Source organism: Meleagris gallopavo, chromosome 5 (assembly GCF_000146605.3).
Source record: "Meleagris gallopavo isolate NT-WF06-2002-E0010 breed Aviagen turkey brand Nicholas breeding stock chromosome 5, Turkey_5.1, whole genome shotgun sequence".
Taxonomy (NCBI): domain Eukaryota; kingdom Metazoa; phylum Chordata; class Aves; order Galliformes; family Phasianidae; genus Meleagris; species Meleagris gallopavo.
In genome coordinates, this window is record NC_015015.2 from 31,832,015 (window position 1) to 31,854,498 (window position 22,484).

Consider the following 22,484-nt stretch of genomic DNA (forward strand, 5'->3'; position numbering starts at 1 on the left):
ATCCTTGATAAGCTTTGCTTTTCATCCCTATAAAGTACTTTGAGACTAAAAATGTATCTTCAAAAGAGTTTCTAACCCTTCTTTTTTTCCTGTTAATAATTCTTGGTCAGTAATGGAAATTGAAGCCAGACAACTTCAGACTATAGAAAAAGTGCACATGTTTAACTGTGAGAGTTGAAAGCCATTGCATCTTAAAAGAATTTAGCAATGCCTATGGTAGGTTGTCCAGTTTCAAATTTAAACCCCTTTTTTTTTTTTTTAAATTATTTTTTTAAAAAGCCACTATTAATACAACCAGAATTAATTCAGGGAAATTTTGTATGTAGATCAGTCTAAAACAGAAGTGGGCCTTTGGACTGCCTAAGTCTTAGGGTTGTATTTATTTTGCTTATTGTTGCTAGCTGTCATTGATTCTACCTAAATGCACAGCTCTGTCATCCTGAGAGTGGCTGTAAGGTATTATTAAGGAAGGATGGATGCTGTTGTGATGAAGCTTATACTACTAAAGCAGTGGGATTTACATACAGTTAGATAAAATTATCGTTAGTCTGTTAACGTGTCACTGCAAAATGTTAGCTATATAAAACAAACTTTGTAGCTAGTAACTCTAATGTTAATGACTTGATAAGTATAGTATCATTCTCTATAATGTACATTCTCTATAATGTATAATTGTATTATGTGCAATATAATGTCATTAATTTTTCTTAATAATGTTCATACATCAACGTAAAATATATTTTTTTTTACCATTTCTGTAATCTTGAAATATAGATATTCAGGTTTTTTCTACAGACCTGTCCACAAAGCTAAGACCCTTGTGTTTTTCTTTTATGAGGAGACCATCAGTTGGAAGCTTAATGAGGGATGTGGGGCATTTTGCTCAGACAGCTTGTGAGAGACTTCTCAAAAGCACACACTCTAAAATTGACTTTTTTTTCCCCCCAACAGATACTACTCTGTTTTATATCCTCTGGAAAGAAAAATAACTGATGCAAAATCCCGAGACCTGGTTATCTACATCTGGACCCATGCAATAGTGGCCAGCATTCCGGTATTTGCTGTGACCAATGTGTCTGATATTTATGCCATGTCCACCTGCTCTGAATCCTGGAGTTACTCCCTTGGCCACTTGATCTACGTTGTCATCTATAACATCACCACTGTGATTGTACCGGTGGCTGTGGTATTTCTCTTCATGATTCTTATTCGCAGGGCACTGAGTGCCAGCCAGAAGAAAAAAGTCATCATAGCTGCCTTAAGGACCCCTCAGAATACAATTTCAATCCCTTATGCCTCCCAGCGAGAAGCTGAGCTTCATGCCATGCTGCTTTCTATGGTTGTGATATTTATTTTCTGCAGCATCCCCTATGTGACTCTGGTGATTTACCGTACCATACTCAATGTTTCAGATATTTCGGTCTTTTTGCTTCTCACTGCTGTTTGGTTGCCCAAGGTCTCTTTGTTAGCCAATCCTTTGTTATTTTTAACTGTTAACAAATCTGTACGAAAGTGCTTAGTTGGGATGATAGTACAGCTGCACCAGAGGTACAGCAGGAGAAACATTGTCAGCTCAGGTGGTGTTGCAGATGCTAATCTGGAGCCCAGTGCCCGTTCAGGGAGCCAGCTTCTGGAGATGTTTCATATTGGGCAGCAACAAATCTTCAAGCCAACAGAAGATGAGGAGAATGAAACCAAATCTGTTGGCTCTAGTGACTTTCAGCAGAAACAAATTCCTGTCACCAGTTCAGAGATAGGAGAGACTTCGATTCACAAATTTATACCACAGACAGTTGCAGACTCTGCAGCTCAGGTGGCACCAGCTGTGCCTGCAGAAACTGATATGGGAAATGACAAGTATTCCATGAAGTTTGGCTTTGGACCCTTTGAGCTGCCTCCACAGTGGCTGTCAGAAAGTCGGAACAGTAAGAAGCGACTCCTGCCTCCTTTGGGGAATACCCCTGAAGAGCTAATCCAGACAAAGCAGCCAAAGTGTAAAGCAGAAAGAAAAATTAGCAGAAATAATAAAGTCAGTATCTTTCCCAAGGTGGATTCTTAGGAGGAATAAGAGCTTTAAGTGACCGACAAAGGTCACCTAAATTTATGTGTGATCCCATGGATCTTTGCTGTGCTGAAATCTGTTACAGGCTGATTTTTTTTTTTTGTGTGTGTGTGTGTGTGTGTGTGCTTGTGTGCCAAGTATAATTAAACAACAGAGAAACATGCATACAGGTGTTCTTTATTTATATGGTTTTGTGAAAGTAATATATTGAAAGATCATGATTCTTATTTTTATTTGTGAAATACCTATGATAATACATTCCTGATGAGCTTTCAGAAAGTACATGTAGCTTTGGGAACAGTTTACTTATGGCTGATGTATGGAAATATGGCAGTCAGTTTGCTGGGAACCTTCTTATATTAAGATGGACTGGATATTGAAGAAGCTTAATAGGAAAGGCTATAGAGAGCACGAGAGGATGCAAGATGTAAGATCTAACCTCACGTTAGCAGACACAGCAAGCTTCTGCACATTTCATTAATGAAGTAAGGAGAACTATAAAGTATATCTTTTAAGCCAGTTTCTGAAATCAGTATTAAAAGTAAAACTTGCTGGACTCTTGTTATTTAGCAAGTATCTGCTAAACTACACCTTTTTAAAACTTAAACCAATATTTTCTGTGTTTAAAATTTTAGCAGAGCCAAGGATACCAAAATTGTCTTGTGTGTCACAAACCCAAGGATGACGGATTCAGAAATCGATTTCTTTTTTAAAAAACGTTCTTGTAGTTCTAAGTAGAAACTGTACTGGAGACAATGCTAGACAAACCCTGACCTCAGTAAACAAGAATGTATATGCCAAGGGCATAAATGTAACGTTTTGATCTTATGATAAAGGGTACATACAAATGTCCCAACAGTATTATGTAAGTATTGTGTATATAAGCAAAGGATTGCCCTTAAAATTCACTCCTATCTATTGGTTCACTCAGCTTTTTTTTTATGGGAAAGGTAGCAAATGGAAGAAAAGAGTTGGAATTGCTTACAGACTTGTACTGAATTGTTGAGTGAGGAAGCTGATTATGGACCCCAAAAGGCAAGGTTTGCTAATGCTGTGGCTCAGTATTGTTAGTGAGGTTTTCCTTTTACCTTCATCAACATAAATACCAGTATCATATTCCACTTGTTTCAAAGACTCAATCAATCTGTGTCTGAACATGAGACCTCTGAATCTGGTGCCTAATTTTTTATCAAATCAGAGTCAACCGTCCCTGGTCTCAGCACACCAGCCGTCCTTTGAGAGATCTCTGTTTGCATCCTTCTGCAGCTCATCCTCCCAAGCTTATAATTTCCTCGGTACTGTGCGAATTTCAAATGTACCTGTCTGTTAGATGACTAGGAAACTATTGTCACCCCAGCTGTAATCCTTTGGTCAGTTGGAAGTAGTTGTTCCTTCTTTTCTTATTTGTATTCACTGTTGACTCTGGGTGAGAAAAACTGAAAAACACAAGTGACACCCAGCACTCCTCATGATTCTTCTGTAGTGTAGCCCTTTGGTGTATGCTGGATCTTTACCTGTCATTATTGCCTGTTGGGAAAGTATTTTTCTTTAAAGAATGCTTTTTGAAAGGACAAGGTGAATCGTCTTGCTGAATTCACAGTAATTTGCCAAATCCAATTGATTACTGTTAGAAGTGTGGGAAAAATTGTGCTAAGGCAGAATTTGTAGAGGTGCATATTCTTCCTTTGAAGAGTAGGAGCAAGTCAGCTGCTTCTGCTAGCTTTGAGGTGATGGATTTCTATAAGACACACAAAGCAAATGTTTTAATTAAAAAAATAAAAATAAAAAATCTCAATTACTGTGTAAATGGTTTTGACTTTTTGTTTGTTCAAGAACTTCCCAGTGCGGAAGAGCAGTCTTCAATGGTGCAGATGGGTGGTGGGACCCAAGCTGCCCTGCTAAGCAGATGATGACTTGACATAGATCAGGCAGAAGAAATAATGCAGGAAAAGCTGTTCCTTCTGTGACAGGGGTAGTAAAGGATCATAGCATACAGTTTTTTTTAAGTACTGTTTAAAAAAAAAAAATTATATTTCTGAATATAGAATAAAGAGTCCATTAAAGACATCCCTCAAACATCAAAAGCAAGGTAGGAGATAGTGTCCTTATGAATTTAGAATAAATTCAGTATTTACGACCTACTTATACATAGACACTGATCAAAGTCTCTGTGATTGATGAATGTGGGTAAATGGTTACTTGGATCAAAACTTCCCCTGAGGAAAACAAACTCAGTATTGTCCTTCCAACTCTTGTGTTGAACAAAATGCTGATGATAAATATGAAAAGCCAAATTGCATAGAATTTACTTCTATATCTGGAAAGTGAGATATTTGTGTTGATTTTGGATTTCTGAGACAAAATTTCTTTCAAACAGGACACGTATGAAGAACTGTGTGCAAGTTTTTTTGTTTCTGTTTTTTTTGTTTGTTTGTTTCTTTTTTAAGCAGAAATTAACTAAGGTGGTTTTTTTTTATACCTGAGAAATTATTTTGGAATATAACAGGTAATGTGATTTTATTTTGGTCAGTTTATCCATATGAGTTTTTAGGAGAAGTGGAAAAAATACATAAAAGCCCATCTTTGCATAGAACAAAAAATATCTGTGAAATTCATAATGCAACTTCTGTAGAGATCTGTAATCAGAAAAGTAATTCAGGAGATGCCTTATGCAAGACAGAACATTTGTGCAGTCTGATTTCCTTGAAGGCAGTGATACCTTTGAGATTGTGCTGCTGCCTGTTGGCTTGTTGTTCCAACAATTTCTACCAGGCAAAATGTTCTTTGGTATTCAGTAGAAAAAAAACATCAAGACTTGTTTTCTTCTTTATTATTGTATTAAAGAAAAGCAGCTGTTGTAATGGTTGTTTTTAAGATACATTTTTCTCTCCTGATTACTGGTGAAAGAAAGTGAAGTACCAAACAAAGCTGTTGGAATAGAAGAAAGGAAAGCCTAGGGTAATTTGTGTGAAAATAGATTCAAACGATAAATCTTAATTCTGGAGAATAAACTTGAAGGAAAGACAGAAATCACTTTTCCGTCACTTGGAGATGAAAAATGGAAAACAGAGCTCATATTAAATGAAGGAATCTTTTAGAAGGAGAAGACTTAAGGGAACAATGTCAGTGTACTGTTTCAAAAATATTGTTAAATTCAAATAAACTTGATGTAAAAATTGAAAAAAACAGTCTTTCAGCACCAAATAATGCTGTATTGGTTGGCTACTTTGCAACACTGTATTTTGCACAGTGGGATAAATGTGCAGAGAAAAGCAGTTTTCTAGAAGCTCCCCAAGCATTCTGGACTGTAGCAACCAACAGATCTAATTGTTAAGAAACTCTGGTAATTTAATGAATGCATTTGTTCTGTTTTTAAAGGTACTTCAAAATATATCTATCGATAACGTTTTGCAGAAAAATCTGTCTGGATTTCTCTAGTCTAATTCTGCTTTCTGTTTCCTGGGAAAAGATTCCCATATGAGTGAGCTGTATGGCAAAGAGTGGACGGAAAATTAAGAGAACTCGCAGCTCAGTAGTGCTGAGAATCAAGCAGGTCCCATGGCTGTTGTGAAGGTAACCAACCAACCAATCTGCTCTGGAGGCGACTGCATGTCCCGCAGAACCCAGCCGGAATTCCTGCCTTCTGACCTTGCGTTGCAGGATTGGGTAACAGGTGTCAACTTTAGAAAAGCAAAATCCCTGCCATCTTATCTTGCTTGAGTTATTGTGTAGGCATACTTTAAGCTGTGGAGGATTTGATATGAGATAATTAATGAGGTGGTTTTGTTTGTTTTTGTTTTTCTCTTCTGGACACAGAAGATTACCCTCACCCCCCGCCCCCCCCTCATAGAAAAGAGTGTGGGTGAAGTCATTGCATTTAAACACTTTAGAACACTTTTATCTCTTCTAAAACCTCTTCTTATTTTATTTGCAGTGACATTCTTTGTGCAGAAGTAGGGATATTAGCAGGATTTCTAAATGAGTTATAACAAGGTCCTTAATTATCAAATGGCAACCATAAAATGAGTGCAGTCTTCAGTAATTCATTATTCAAGGACAGTTCAGGAACACAAGACAAAGCACATCCTGTGGGAAGCTGCAGGACTCCAGGTGCAGTGCTGACTTCTCCCCAGCCCCGGAGGGCCACAGAGCAGGAGCAGCAGGAAGCAGCCAGAGGTTTCCTGTGTGCTGTGTCTGGTTTTAAGCAGCTGAGCCAAAGGGAGCAAAGAGTGCTCAGAGACATATTCTTGTTTGCTTTCTTTAGGGACAACAAAGAGTGGGATGCAGAAGCATTTTCCAGCTCCAATGAAAGCTTGTCTGTGTGTACATAAGAGCAGCTCTCTTGTTCCTTAAGTGGACTTCCTTTGAAGAAAGCAGGAGAAACATCAAGTTAGATCCAATTCCTAAGTATATGTTTGCTAAGGCGAGGGTTTCTCAACATAGCTGTAATGTGCTATCACTATGGCTAAAGTTAATGCACCAAGATGGTGGCTTACTTGAAAAATTCCATTGTGCTTATAAGCAGGATTTTTTTTCCCGTACCTCCACTTTCTGTGCAACCAAGACCTGTAAGTTTTGCCTCGATCACATCCCCTCCTCAGGGACTTGGAGGATGTCCTTGCTTCAGGCCCCTTGCACCAATACGGTGCAATGCAAACTGCTCTGGACTCTTGCTTCCATATCCTGCTGGTTTCCAGAAAAGGTATGGCAGAATGGAAGACGGGACCTTTCCTAATGCAAATCAAAGAATGAAAATCTGGATTTATTAGGCACCACAGGAGTTTTACCATCAGTTCTGGATTCAGCATTCCTGTTCAGCCTTTCTTTCTCATCTGGCAGGATACTACTGTAGTGCTCCTACTGATGGGGTATAATGCTGTATGCTGATCGTCCTCAAAGGGATTTCTGGAAGAGTCAAAATACAACCTAGAATTCCTGATGTTTTGCCCTTGACTTGGCGCAAGCCAATCAGGAGAATGTAGTATGTCTTTCACAAGAAAGGAGCCTGTCTGTTCCCCTAACATGGGGAGTTAATATGTTTGTTTGTCCTGATCTGAGTAGTGGAACTGTTAGAATCTATCTTAAACGTTTTGCCTGTTGCAAAGAGAAGCTACTTCAGGTGAGTGCGTAAAGAAAATGTAAAATATCAGAGACCAGTAACTAGTTAGTGTTAAATAAAGTTGTGATTTATCATCCTCCCTATAAGCGAATGAAGGTTGTGCTTTGGCTGCCTGTTTGTGTAGCAAAATGCTGTTCAGCAGAGACGTATGAATAGCAGGGAGGCAGTGGTATGGAGAACAAGTTTCCTGCATTTTGCCCTCATTTGTGTTTCTCCTTGACTGGATTAGGGAGAAAAGGATAAACGAATTCTGTTACTATGGTGACTGTGTTCTCAGAATCGAGACAACTTGTTGAAACGTGTTTTCATGATGCCGTAATCTATCTTTAGGATTAAAAAGCACATTTTGGAGTGCTTTTCTTGTTGCGCTCTGTTTAAACAGTTTTCTCTGGTTGAGTCTGTCCCCTATCCCTCCCTCTTCAATTTCATCATTCTTCAGATAAGTCTCTATCATGGAACAAAACTGACATACTCCCAAAATGGTGAAAAAGAAAATTACATACTTTCTCTGTTTCACTAGTTCAAGCTTCATTATGAATATACCTGCCACCTGTAATAATATTTGAGGTTCTTTAATATTTGATGATCTTTACAGAAACTCATCTGTAAGAAGAGGACTGAAAGCTTGTGGCCTGATCTGCTACTGCTGCCCTGCTGAGCTCGTTGCAATGCATGGCACGCGCTGCAGCAAGCAGCGGTGTTGGTGCTCGGAGGGCTCTGATACGTTGGACTGCTCTCGGGTCCTTGTCCCTGGGGTGCACTATTGCTGGAATTTCAACAGTCGTTAGAAATATTTATTTTTTCCCTGGGCATTGTAGGTAAGAAGAGAAGTTTGGGAATTACAGGTTGGTCACAGCACTGCAATTAATCCTCACGTTCTATTTGAATGTAGAAAACAAAAAGGTCGGATGGGATTAGAACGTTAGGTAATGCCACTCTCCAGTTATAATTCCTTGCTAACAGTGAATAGTCACGTAAATAACAGTGATCTCAGCGTCAGTTTTAAATTCTAATGAGTTTATTTAAAGCAGCCATTCAGTTCTGTGCAGGTCAACCACACCACCTATCGTGCAGGCTGGACACGCTGCCAGAAGGAAAAGCAACTCTCCTGCTCTAAGCCGTCTGCCTGCAGCTCTCGCGACCGCGGTGTCTGCAGGCCGTCGCCATGGCAACGGCAGCCGCGGCACCGGTAACGCCGGCGGCCCCGCGCCCTGCGGGGAGCACGCGCACCAACGGCCGCCCAGCGCGCGGTGCTGCAGGCGGCGCCTGGCGCTGCTCTGGTGAGCAGGGCTGTGCGGTTCCATTTGAGATGTGTGCAATTTGACGGGGACTGTTTTAGTCAGTAAGCACTTTTGGATTCTTTGATTGACCTGCTGCTTTGCGTTTGTACTTGCATAAAAGCTGTGTGTTTGAGCAGCGAACGTGAGCACAGAAAGATCTCTCAGCATTGAATTGTTTTGAAAGCTGTTCAAGCTACACCTGAAGTGGGCTTGAGTTCTTGTTTTATTAATAGACTGTGAGCTTGGAAGGTGGTGGGTTTTGTTTTGTTTGTGTCGTCAGTTGGTTGGTTTTTGTTTGTTTGCTGTTTTTTCCCTTCAAGTTTTAGGTCCCAATGGATATGACAAGGGGGAGCTCGGATAAAATTTCACAGCCTGCATGTAGCTCAAGAGCTTATCCCAGCTGCAGGCATTTAAGTGTCTCTGTGGAGTTACTGGCACCAGAACCTTTTTTGCCAAAGGTAATTCTTGTTACTTTTAGCTGCTTCCTTTTTTCTTGTTAGAACATTGAAGAAACAAAATTCTGCTCTCCTAGCTTTGCAGAGAGTTCTGGGGTTTGTGGCTGTGCAAAGGGCTGTGAGTGTGGGCTGCTCCTTCTGCGTGCGTGGGGTGATCTTTCATTCGGTTTTTCTAAGTCATTAAGATGGCTGCAGAAAGGTCTGTTCAACATTGCAGTCTGGAGAACTGGATTGTATTCTACTGTATGCCCTCAAGTTGCACCAGTGGAGATTTGGGTTGAATATTAGGAAAACTTATTCTCTGAAAGAGTGGTCCGCCACTGGAAAGGGCTGCCAGGGAAGTGGTGGAGTCACTGGTCCTGGAGGTGTCCAAGAAACATTCAGGTGTTGTACTGATGGACATGGCTTAGTGGGAAATATTGGTGATAGGTGGATGGTTGGACTGGATGATCTTAAAGGTCCTTTCCAAACTTGGTGATTCTATGATTCTATATACTTAATCAGATTACAAAATATATTCGATTTAAAGCGTTTTTTTATTTGTTTTTTAATAAAAATCATAATATTCCAAGAACTGTAGATCAACGCCAGGACTGTAATAAATTCCATAAGAAGTAAGATGTTTGTCCATCCTCTGAGGAAACTGGTAACTGGGATTAATTTAATTTTGGGAATAGGTTTATGTGATGCAGTTATTAAGATGTAGGGACTGAGACTTGAGAATTTGAGATTTAGGTTGATTTACTTAAGTTTATATCCCACAATGTTGTACTTCCTTTCATTCATCTGCTCTAGGCATCATGCCTAGATGCTTCATAAATGCATTAAAATAATTTTTTGTTAGATTCACAGTCAGATTTTGAGGTAACTTTCATCAGGTAACTTTGAGTCCAAGTTCTTAACCTAAGCATCCTAACCAATTGCATGAAAATTGCCATCTCTTGAGACTGATGAATTAGATACAAGCATATCAGCCTTTCAAAGAGCAGAAAAAACTCAATAGTATGAGCAAGAGGTGGAGATGCTGCCTGGTGCAGAGTGCCCACAATGCTGGGAAATGTGTGAGGCTGTTGTATATACAGACTGGTTGGCTGTACTCTGCCATAGCAGAACTAGCATGCATCTCAGAGTTCCTTCCTAGTCCAAGAGTCTGTAAAATGTTGAGCCTGAGAAAACAAATTCACTAGTGTGATATCTAAGAAGCAGAACTCTGATCTGAATTTTTTGTTTAAGCGCTACTTTGAGTCTTGTGTAGAAGCATTATTAGCCTTTGTAATAATATGTGATTAGTGGGATTATCTCCCTCTTCCCCCCCAAGATTTCTGTTTATGGTAGCGATTGATTTGTATTTCATAGGTTGATTCACCTGTCAATTTGGGTGTTAGTCATCAAAGAAACTTGGAAGACTGCTGTCCAGAAGAAAACAAAGGTGATGGTGGGGGGAACTGTGATATCAAGGAAGTAGAGAGCATGACCATTTTTCAGGAGTTTGTGCTGAATCCCAATGAGTTGTCTGGTGTGGGAAAGCCTATCATTTCTTTGTGATGTGACTGGACTAAGTACCATGTATTTATGGTTTGCGTAAAATTCTATTGCTGGAGAGCATTGTGTGCAAACAAGTGAAATTCCAAAAGAGAAACGGGGTCATGGTGTCAAAATTCATTGACTTCGTTATTTTGAGTCTCATCTTTGAAATACAGTGGTAATAGCTGTGATAACACAGCGTATGCCTTGTGGCATCTAAAACTGTGACCTGCGCCTGGTTGGTGACCTAAAAAATCGGGAGAAATCATATGCATTTGTTCCATGAAGCCATGATAGAAAGTATTTTCAATAAAGTGTTTTTATCCAACTTTTCAAAGATAATGTTAATTTGTGACAAAATTTATATTCTAATAATGGTCCATCGATAAAAAAAAAAATATTTTTGAGAGTTTCAGCGTTAACAACTGAAAAATGTAAGTACTAATAATATAATTAAAATATAAATATACAATATTTTAATGAAAGCACTTATAGAAGTGCTTTGGGCAAAATTATTTTGGCATTATGTAAATGCTACTCAAAGCTTCAGACTATTTAAAAATAGAGAAGTGAAAGCCACAATGTGAAGAAAAGAATTTCAGTATTCTTCTCATTCTTAGATTCATTACATAATTGGCGTCAAAAGATATTCTGTGCTTTCTGCTCCTGGGTTAAACGTGAGCTCAAGTGTAGTAGTAGGTAACTTTTTTCTTTTTTTTTCTTCCCCTAAGAGAGTGGTTCACCATAGAGTCTCAGTGGTAATCCCACACTGACAAAAAATTTTTTTCCTTAGTTGTTAGTGTTTCAAACACTCTTTAAAAGCTTCTTTCACATCTATGTAATTGTGAAAGGCTTTCTCCTGTGTTTTTCAGGATATGTCTCTAATTCAGATTCTGGAGATGATAGCGCTGAAAAACAGACTTCAGTATTTTGTGAACCTTCCCAAGGAAAAATAAGTAATGCAAAAGAAGGTATTTTCTGCTTTATGAAGTGTGTGGTGCAATAAATTTCTTTTATGTTAATTTTCATGTGAACATTCTTTGAAAATATTTATGCATTGTCGCATTCAAGAGATTATAGATTATTTGTTTAAAGGTTATTTAACTTGGCTATGTGGTAGTGTCTGTGTTCTATGTAGATTTGATCAGTCTAATAAGGAATTAGAATCCAGTGGTGGCTCTATCTAGTCCAGCAGTGTTGGTCATCTCACATAATAGTCTTTGCTTCAGAACAGAAATCATGTAGAATTCAGCTTCAAACCTTCACTTAGTAATTTAGCTCCAAATCCATCTGCAGCATTCTGTCTGGTTGAAATAAGTGGTTGATTAATTACCTGTTCTCATAGGCACCTCCCTGGAGCTTGGCTAGTTCTGTATAGTTCAGTCCTTATTATGTCATTCATCTTTTTTTTTTTTTGTACCACGAAGTAGACTAATGTGTTAGTGTGAATGTTTGGGGTCAAATGCACCATTTAAAGCTTTTGACCTATAAACATTAGAAAAAAGAATGCAAGGACTCAGATTTGAAAGCCTGTGGGATTGGAGCAGTGCTACAAATGTGTTCTCTTCTACAGAAGCTTTTCTACCAGAAAAGAGAGATGAGTACAAGGATGCTGTAGGAAGAGGAAAGGCTAAAAATGAACGGAAATAGAAATCTGCATGTTTAAGAAAAAAAGTGACAAAACAAAAATGCATTTTGATTAAATAATGATAATTTCTATAATGTTTCACCATTTCTTGTCAAAGAAATATTGTCTAGAACCAGTAACAGATTCTGCTTTATTTGAGATATAAGTCAAGATTAAATCTCCTATAACATTTAGAAGAAGAGGTTTTACTGAGTCTCTCTTAACCCCATAATTATTTACTTTAATGAAGGACATTTCAGCGTGTATTTTAGTAGCTGTCATGAAAGAAAAACTTGAGTTGTTCTCTTATTTTGTCTGCCACTATTGCTGATACTTTGGATATACAATCACTCTTCAGTGAAGTTTAAACTAGTTGCCCAAAATGGGGTGTTCTTCCCCCACCCCATATCCGGCTGCTACAGCTAAGAGTTTGATTTAGTAATCTGTTACAAAGACTTTGTTTTTCTCTTCTTAAGAATAATTGAGCTTTCATCTACAGTTGTTATCAAGCTATTTGTACTGTGGGTTTTTGTTTGTTTGTTGTAAGCTGAAGTACATCAAGCTAACAATTTAAAATCTAACCTGCAGCAAACTCTTCCAAGTTTCTGGATTCTGAAGAGGCAGAAGGAGATCCTGAGATTCAAGCAGCTATAAGGAAAATGAATAAGCTTGACACAATACTGGCAAAAAGACATGTTAAAGAGAGAGCAGTTAAAAAACAAGGCAAGGAAATGAGAGCAAAGCTCTGGGAAGAAGTTAAGGTTAGAATAATACTATGTTCTAGTTCTTAGGTAATCTGCTTTGGTACTTTCTCTTATTAGAGCAGCTAGAGATGTTTCCTTGACGAAGACATGAGAACACCACAGCACAAATTCCTTGCTGTCATAGCCTCCAGCAGTTAAATCTCGGTTTAAGCCTTAAAACATGACATTTAGTATTTCCTCAGAAGTTAAAATATTGTATATTTTTCATGATGTAAATGTAATTTGCTAAAAAGACAGGGTTGTGGTTGGTTTCAGTGCATCTCATAGTGCCAGTGCATTTGGATGAAGAGCTGTATATCCATTATGGAAGTTCTTTACTATGTAGAATGTGTCTTCATGAAATAGACAATGCAGAATAGAGGCCTTGAAATTTCATGATGCCTTTGTCATAACTTCAGGAGGTGTTCATATAGCCTCAATATTAAAACAAACCAAAAAGTAGATGTTAAAACCTAAGAAAAAAAATTTTTATAGATCCTAACATTTGTTAGACCTGGTAAGCAGAAGATTTTGCTGTAACTTTGAAGTATATATATGCTAGTATCTTTTATATTTATGCTTTATTTCTTTTAAATAGTCTGTCTGTACCATGGGAATCCATGAGGAGATAGAAAACACAAAACTCTTCTTAACTTTGATCTCATTGTGGCAGGATACAACTGGTAAGTAGGAAAGATTTAAATACGCTGAGCTAATTATTCTTTACTTTGATTAATGTTCATTTTTTTGTCGGGTACAATTAAAAAAAGATTTAAAACTTTTAGAATAAAATATTTTATAAGTATATCAAGGGACTGAAAAGATAGAAGTCCAGAATAAGTAAAGCTTACGCTTTTCAAGTTGGTGGCCAAGGATGTATGACTGAGAACACTGGTACATTAAAATAATGAAAGTACTTATAAGAAAAACACAGAGTGGAAACCTGTTGAAAAACTTGGATGTCTTAATTGTTTTGGAATGTCTGGGCAGTAAGTAAGTCCCTGCCCAGGGAGGTGGTGGAGTCACTGACCCTCGCGGTGTTGAAGGAACATTTAAGTGTTGTGTTGAGGGACGTGGTTTAGTGAGAGCTATTGGTAGTAGGTAGATGATTAGACTGGATGATCTTGTAGGTCTTTTCCAACCTTGGTGATTCAATGATTCTGTGAAATCATTTGATTTGTTTACAAGATCAGTTTTGACGTTGCTGATGATGGCCACAGGCGGTCTTAGCTTGGAGTTTGACAGGCTGGCAGTAAAAATATATATATACATTAGGTCTATATATATATAGGCCTAATGTATATTAAGCCTAAAAGAGTTGCTTAGAAGTTCTAAGGATGTGGACTTGCCACATAAGTGGCAAGTGTGTTTTGGAGAAAACTTAAATATAGGAGTGAGAGAGATGATGAGAAGGAAGCAGTAGAAATGCCATAGTAAGGTTCTGATGATTTGCCAGTACTGGAGGTATGGAAAGCCTGTACCTTTTCAGAAACTGTTAAGAAAAGAAACAAAAGTATGGGACCCAATGATGATACTATGTAAGTCACTCCAAGACTAATGCCTCCTATTTATTTCCGTGGAAACTTCAGTAGATACAAGGAGTGGAATAACACTGATAGATCAAACTCTCAACTACAAAGCAGTATTTTTTAACATAGTCAGCACCATTTGCTTTGCATTTTCATAAGCAATAAACAAGAGCCTGCATGCTGTGCTTGTAAAGATCTTCATGCTTGTATGGAACATTGCTTGTGTTTCATGTTGCTGTTGCCACTGCTGAAAGGTACCACCCACTGCCTTATTGTGATGGCATTCCCTGTTTGGTCTCTTTAAGTGTGCAGCAAGTGTTAATGAATATCAGTGGGTGCAGTTTTTTCTACACGGAGGGAATCAACTCCACCCCTTTTCTTCATATGCACTTCCATGTCAGATGCCATTGCCCCTCTGCTGCCAAGCAGAATATTGGTGGGAAGGTTCAACTTCTACTGCCATACCACTAATATCTGCCTCTGACCGTTTTTGGAACATCCCTTGTATGTATTTTAAAACACTGTAGGAATGGGCATGCATAGCCATGGTTCTTGGAATGTAGTTTAAAGAGTAGAAAAAGGAATATGACTCATTTAAATTAGCTTTGGTACTGATTATGTTAAATTCACTTCCAAGAGCTTAACTTTCTTAGCATGACAGAGAATTTGTCTAGAAAAGATCATCAAATAATATAAGGCACGATTCTAAAGATGGAATATGAACCATAAAATTAGCTACCTTAATCTGCTTTTATTTTTCTTCTCCCTTGAAAATTCTAGGAAAGAAAGTTCAGGACAGATGGGTGTTTTGAAAATTGAAACTATGTTAGACATGCTGTCAAACTATTTTCAGGAAGGAAAGAACAGGAAGTCAGATAATTTTTGTGTTTCAAAGTGATATGAAGACAAAAATACTCAAAGTGGAAATGAGCACTCTGATAAGAATCAGTGTTTGCATTTTAGTCTGTTATCTTATAGCAGATAGACTTAATATAATCATTTCCATCTTAAGTAAGAATTAAACATTAACAAAATTCCATGACAGCATCAAAGGTAGGCAAATGACTAAGGATTGAGTTCTTCCTCTCAGGAAACGATAAACAAATGATATGATGCATAACAAAAAATACATTAAAATTAGAGAATACTATGTGGAACTATAGATGGAATAGGCAAGAAAAAGTTAAATGCTACTTAGAAATTTTACTGAGTCAAAACAGCATGATTCTGTTGAAATTCTACAGCAAATGGTCTAAGCATGTTTTGAATTATCGCTAGTTTTCTTCAAGAATGCCCAACGGACATAAAATAAACAAACAAAAACCATTGGCTGTTAAGATGTCTTCCATTTTATTTCTGTGCCTGGACTTTTACTGGAGAAGGCGCTGGAATGAACCGTAGGCATCCTACACACCATGTCTTTAGTGGGGGGTGGGAGAAACAAAACCGGATCGTTTGTGTTTGCCAAAACTACCTAAGAGCAGTTTTCAAAAGTTTGCTATTTGAGTACTTCTCTTGGTGCCAGGGTTAAGTTAGTTGTCCACACTTTTTTTGTCTCTATCTTCATCTCTGAACCACGGTAGATAAGGGTTTCTGGTCTGAAATGGTTGAAACGAAACCGAACTGTTTTTTCTTTTTTTCATGTTGGGCAGAACACAAGAATTAGAGGACTGCGTGGATATTGCTGAGCAATAATCTGAGCTTGTTAATATATGTGCAAGGGTGTGTATCATAACAGTAGTAATATGTGATCAAAGCATGTCAAAACAAACTACTACAGGACATTTCTTTACTAAATTTCGGTCATTAAGGGAAAAACATGGAATTTAAGGATGATATTTTAAAACTCTCCAGTAGATGTCAGCATATAGCAAAAAACAGCAGAAAAGCTAGACTATTTTTAATGATCTCCAACTGTTAAATGCTTCAATTCCTCTCTTATATCAAAGGTAACTCCTAATGTGAGATCATATGTGTCCTGTGCATCTGGTGTACCATAATTGCAAAGCTCTCCTTAGTTTGAATTTATATTTTTCCTCCAGTCTGATCTTTATCTTTGGTTTTCTGTAACATGCGCATGCTTTACTTTTCAGGCTTTATTTACTTAAATGTTTAACAATTACTGCCAGCCCTGACAGTTGCCCTGGTTGATACTGAAATGGAATACAATTCATATATTTTGCTTTTAGATTTGCAAACTTGTCAAAGAGCTACATTATGTATATTATATAGAGGAGCTATTTAATTTCTGCTTTTAATGTGGCTCTAAAATCAAACACAAGTTTTAGGGTACCAAATCAATAATAACTACTGTGTCCCAGCCTGCTTATGATGCATAAGCTTGACAGACACTCATGACAGAAATGTAAATTGGGAATTAATTGGCCTTACATTCATTCCTTGTGCTCTGCGTAACAAAATCTTACTGTCTGTAGATTTCATTAAACTTCATTATTACAGTTTTTGTTTTTTTTTTCATTGTGAGAAACATATTTGTCGTATGTGATATTTATGGTTATTTTCAATATGAGTCTTTTTCTTTAAGTGCTAAACTTTTAGACTGTAGCTTAATACTGTTAACTTAGGCTTCCAGTTGATATATGTTTGTGCCATGACTTATTTTTTTTTCCTTGAGTAACTGAAACAACTCTTGCATGCCTAAGATGTATTTGAACACTCCTAGACTATACCCCTGACCTAAGCCACTTGGAAGACAAATAATTCATGTAGAAGCAGACACCAGCTGTGAAAATCTGGATACTTTATTCTCATTTAAACCTCTTTGTGACTAACCACATGGTGTCTGTGGAGGCTTTGAAATATCATGGCCTTGGGCTGCATTTTCTATTATGTAATTGTCATGTATGTGCTTCTGTATGTATATTCATCAGTTGCTAAAAGCTCAACACTTATGAAACAACATATATATTCTATTATGTTGTTATTCATGAGACACTGCACCTTTTTTCCTTTTTATTTCTTGAAAAATGTAGTGGTTAAAAATGCACTTGGATAAATTATATCACTATCATGTAGGAGGTTTTATAGCACAATATGTATGAAACTAGGTCTTCTTTAATTGAATTTTACTGAAACATTTCTTTGCAGATCCCTCTCATGTTAAACAGGATGAAACACAAGTGTTGCTATTTCACTCACAAATTAGTCCAGAAGATTATGCCTTCCATAAAACCCAGCATAATAAGGGTAAGCTTTATTATCTGGGAATACAACATGCTTTTGTAGCTGAGCAGAAAATCAGAAATTGGGCTTAAACAGAAGGCAGAATGGCAATAATCCTTTTTTGGTCAAATGACAAAATGGAAGAACTTCTTTGGGTGTTGTCCAAGCATTTTATTCAATATGCTAAAAACAAACAAAAAATACTTCCCAGTTATAATGTTTTTTTATTGTAAATTGATAGATGTACAACATTCATTGTAAAATGTAACATTTTTTAATGAAAATTTGTAAAAACTTGTCTTTGTTAATCTAAATTGCTGTAATTGTTCATTCATTAACTTACATTCAAGAAATCATCTAAAATTGTTTTTGTATACATTTGCAGCTGTTCTGTAACTTTTTTGTAGTAAGTGCTTTCTGGTAAAGATCAAACATCTATGCTCATTATTTAGCTATTACTTGTTTTCATGCGCTGCTTAGAGGTATCAGGCACTAGTGGTTATGGTGATCAATATTTAAAAATGAATAGAATTGTGCTTTTGTGTCTCTGTTCTTTCCCTACTTGAAATTGAAATATGTGTGGTTGAGTAACTTCTCTCTCGTGTTGGCATAAGAAGAATGGCTTCAGCTGCCATTGCTATCAGCTTTGCTTATTTCTTTGTCATCTACCATTGCATGTAAACAGAAGGGACATATCTTACTGGTGACAAAGATGACAAACATGTAATAAACAGATGTTCCTCAAGGTTGAACTGTTGTTGGCAGCAGAATCTAACAAGTGTGGATGCTTTGTAGAATTTGACTACGTTTTAAATTTTCCTGCTCTAATATGATCCAATTCCTTGATAGGTCTTATGTGGTAACATTAAAGATATTTTGGGTTGCTTTAAGTAAACAATTGTGCATTTGAACTGCATCGGGATTTTCTTGATCATATCACATACTAATCATCCATTAGAGTTTACTTGATGATTTATTATTATGATTTGTTCATAGTCGGTAAAAGAACACACTGAATTCATTTTTATATCTTTGAGTTTGCAGTCTACTCAGCCTGCAGAATTATTTCTTATGTCAAGTGTAAAAGAATAAGCTGCTAGAATCTGATGATCTTTTATAATCCAGCATGTTAAATTGAGGTTATTTTTGTTGATGAAATAGTCCACTCCATTTTTTATACCTCTGCTTTCCCAAGAAGTACCGTGCATACTTTTCAAGTAGTTTTTGAGATTAAGAATTTGATTGTGTTTGCTTAGTCTTGTTACTTAATGTGATAAATATTTGGTGGTTGTGAAAGAATTGCTGCCTTAGAACTAGTACAAGTCTCTGAATAACATAGTATGTGCTCATGATTATATGATAGAAATCCATTGTTGAAAAGAAAAACCTACATGAGAAGTTGTCAGAACATCATTAATTTTAATTGTTACAAATAATGTATGTGGCTGTTTGTTTAACAGCTGTACAATTCCATGATGAGTTTTATTTTTAAACAGTTTTTTATAAGTTGTGTTGTAATAATATCAAATATATCATCTGCTCCTCAGCTGTTCTATTTGAAAAAAATGTAATTGTTATGGCTCCGGATAGTTCTGTGGTCTCCCAGAAGTTACTGTCTGGTTTTGTACTGATGATAAAACTGGAACAGTGATAGAGTTCGAAGGAATGCCAGGGCGTTTATAACCACCATGTTTAACATTTTTGAGGTTAGAAATCCTAAAGTATTTTGAGCCTTCCCAGTGTTGTACGATCTCAGATAATAATAGCCTAAAAAGACGAGACTAGACTCGTCTTTGATGATTGTTATCTCTTTTAAATATAGCTATATAGTTTATGTAGATTATGAAAACAGCTTATTAAAATTTTAGGTCTGTTGACTTTACAAACTGGTTAAAAATGTAAATTAAATTAATGTTATTTTAACTCTGATTGAAAGAGAAAAGGAACAATTATAACTTAGCAGTTTTTTCCTTCCAGCTTCAGATTATCCAAGTGAGATTGAAACAAACAAATTCCTGAATCAAGCAGAAAAAACAACACAGAATAAAAGTAAAAACAGTCAGCATTTCATTAAAAAGAATGTAGAGGTAAGCCTTAAAAGAAAAATCAATAATATTTCATTAAATGTTAATGTATATAAGTAGTATATAAGCACTTCTGGTGACAACTGGATTACTTTATCGGGAATATTAGTAGCTATTTAGAAAGAAGTAAATGAAGATAACATTACTATTAAAAATTGTTGCTTATGGCAGAAAACCCTATAAGGTAGTTTTCATATTGCATGCTCATATTTTCACAATAGGCCTAATACTGCTTTTGTGTATTTACTGTAGAGTAATGGAAACTGAATTATTCTGTTTGTGCCCAGCATAGCTTCTTTTGTGGAGTTTCCTAAGAATTCCTTTCTTGAAATACATCTACAATTAAGTTACAGGAAGCTGTCTTTATGTGAAGATGAAGAATAGATACGCAGGTTATTTATGTACAGCACACATGGAACTTTTAACTTAAAGAAGGCTGACTTCTGTCAGAAATAGAGGCCTTGACTTTAAAACTTTCTTTGCCCTGAAGATAAGTATCTATAGATTTTTGTTTTTTTTAATCTAGCGTTACCTCCTGCCCATGTCTATAATCTTATGTCAAAGATTATATAATATATATATATAATATATATATATTGTCTGTCAGAGAGATAATTTGTATTATGATAAAAAAAAATCAGATTTTAATTCCATAGAGTTTTAAAACATTGTGTGAGTTATTGGAGTTTTAAAGGTTTTACTATTTGTGTTTTTTTTTTTTCCCTTTCTATATGTAAACATTTCAGCTAGCAAAGGATTCAGGAAAACAGGTACCTATGCTTGAAGGAGAAAGGAAAAGGTTAATTGAACTGTTGAAAGATACAGAAGATGAAAGTCCATTGCAAGATCTTGAGGTATGACAACTGCAATTTATACTTTCCGGTTGTATTTGGCTTATTTTTACTGTAAATCTAAATTTGATTTTTGCTTTAGTCTTATTCTGAAGTAACTAACAAATATATGAGAGCTGAACTGAAAAAACCCACCTGGGTTGTTTGCAAATTGGAATTTTCATTGTCTTTATTTGCTTGTTTGTTTGTTTGTTTGTTTATTCTTTTGTTTTCTTTCTACTATTTGAAATTTCTCAGGCCTGAAATAAGCAAGCAGATCTTTCAGGAAAAGTTAGAAGTGGGTGAAAGGAGCCATAGAAACCCACTCAGAACAGAACATGGTCTATTTTTTATGCACAGTAATTTATGTGTAAGGTGTCAAGTTGCTGCATCTCAGCCCGAGTGCTTAGCAGTATAGTCTCTGGTAGGGGGTTCAGCAACTGCTTCCAAAAAAAAACTAAAAAAAATAAAACAACCGCAAAAATCAGAGATTTTTCTTGGGATATGAATTCCAGGATGCTTATGTTTGCTTTTAGAAAGATGGCTGTGACTTCCAACTCAGTCTGTCTAAAAAGTATACAAAGAAGCCAGAAGCCTACTTAATATAAGACATTTATATTATAACAATGTTACAGAGCAAGCAGTGGGTGTCTGCATATTGCACTAGATAGGAAAAGCTGAAGTGCAGAAATAGAAACGCTTTTCCTTATAAAGCATAACAAAATGTGTGATTGTGATTAGCCATCACTGTGTCAAGGAGACTGTGCCACAGAATGCCTCCCAGTAATGTGAGCACATCAAATAGTCTTTTGATCTCCTCATTACTGGTAGACAGTCTTTATTGTTTACTCCTCTGATGTAAATATCACAGTGGTAGAGTTGTTGGGGACCTTCATGTGTTACGGAAGTTCTCATGATGCATCTAGTGTAGGAACATAAAATTTTGTTTGAAAAACGAATCATGCTGTAAACCTGTGCTATTTTTCAAATATATGTGGTATTAAACATGTGAAAGAGAAGTATTTTCAAGTATGATCATCCTCAATGCAAATTTGATATTATATTTAAAGAAAACTGCACTTTTATAAGTAAGGAATAATGCTGGAAAAATAATCGATTTGTTCAAAGAAATTATATGAGCTTTAAAATTTGTTTTACCTTTAAAAGTACGTTGCTCAAAGCCTATGTACTTTGAGTACTTAATACATTATGAATTTTGTCACAGTATGTAAGCGTACACTGAATCACTGCGCCTATGAAGAAAGATAAGAACTTTGTGTAGAAAGAGCAACAAAAAATTTAGGTTAAGCTTCTGTTTATATTACTGAAATGATTTGGGGTGAATTCTTTTGCAGGTCATTATTTTATTTTATTTTGTTGTTATTCCATTTTTCCATAATTTACTCTTATGTTATTTTCTGATAAGGCCACGAGACATCGAAGAGGTGCTGTTCTTCATTACTCTTTTCCAAAACGTGGCTAAAATCCATTTTTAGAAATTATTGTTTCAGAACACGAGGTAAGGGAGTGAGCTCATGATCAAAATCTTTGACTGAATCTACTTCATCCAGCCTTTGAGTAAGAAGAAAATATTGGTAGAGAGTGGGTTTTTGATTTGTCCTTGTTTTGGTTGTTTTTGTTCTCATGTTGGAAAGGTTGGTGTTTAACAATACTGTCCCTTCTGTTCTTTTTTTGAAAGAGTTGATCTTTCATTTCATAAATGTTGTCATTTAAATAAGTGATAATCCTTATAGGCTTCTGCTAGTAAACATTAGAGCTTTCTGACTTAAAGAACAGTGATTGCTTTTCGTGATTACTTTTTTTTAATTAAGAATTTGTTATTTTACTGATTGCAGAAGTCTTCTCTCACAGTAGGTGGTTATTGAGTTTTCTTTTTCTTAAAGCTGGTCACAAATTAGACAGGTATTTGTTCCAAATAGTGCAAATTCTGGCTAGCAATGTGTGCCCTTTTTTGTGCACCAAATCTTAAGGCACCAAGACAAAATATGACATTTATCCAGAGTTCATATCTAGGACATGTCGCTGTT

General features: G+C 36.4%; 2 protein-coding genes across 3 annotated transcripts in view; both read left to right on the forward strand.

Annotated features, from left to right (window-relative positions):
• GPR176 (G protein-coupled receptor 176) overlaps positions 1 to 3,857 on the forward strand; it is a 31,549-nt gene extending 27,692 nt beyond the window's left edge. For both annotated transcript variants that reach the window (XM_019615696.2, XM_019615692.2), the window contains one exon: positions 952 to 3,857. In XM_019615696.2, coding sequence (XP_019471241.1) covers positions 952 to 2,059 — 1,108 coding nt within the window. In that variant the 3' untranslated portion in view covers positions 2,060 to 3,857. The remainder of the gene's footprint in view (positions 1 to 951) is intronic.
• A 1,950-nt stretch (positions 3,858 to 5,807) lies between these two features.
• Positions 5,808 to 22,484, forward strand: part of SRP14 (signal recognition particle 14) — a 31,029-nt gene continuing 14,352 nt past the window's right edge. Inside the window, exons 1-9 of the mRNA XM_031553764.1 lie at positions 5,808 to 8,523; positions 8,781 to 8,919; positions 10,273 to 10,345; positions 11,313 to 11,411; positions 12,656 to 12,828; positions 13,409 to 13,493; positions 17,448 to 17,546; positions 19,500 to 19,609; positions 20,353 to 20,460. Of these exons, the coding sequence (XP_031409624.1) occupies positions 8,794 to 8,919; positions 10,273 to 10,345; positions 11,313 to 11,411; positions 12,656 to 12,828; positions 13,409 to 13,493; positions 17,448 to 17,546; positions 19,500 to 19,609; positions 20,353 to 20,460 (873 nt within the window). The 5' untranslated portion in view covers positions 5,808 to 8,523; positions 8,781 to 8,793. The remainder of the gene's footprint in view (positions 8,524 to 8,780; positions 8,920 to 10,272; positions 10,346 to 11,312; positions 11,412 to 12,655; positions 12,829 to 13,408; positions 13,494 to 17,447; positions 17,547 to 19,499; positions 19,610 to 20,352; positions 20,461 to 22,484) is intronic.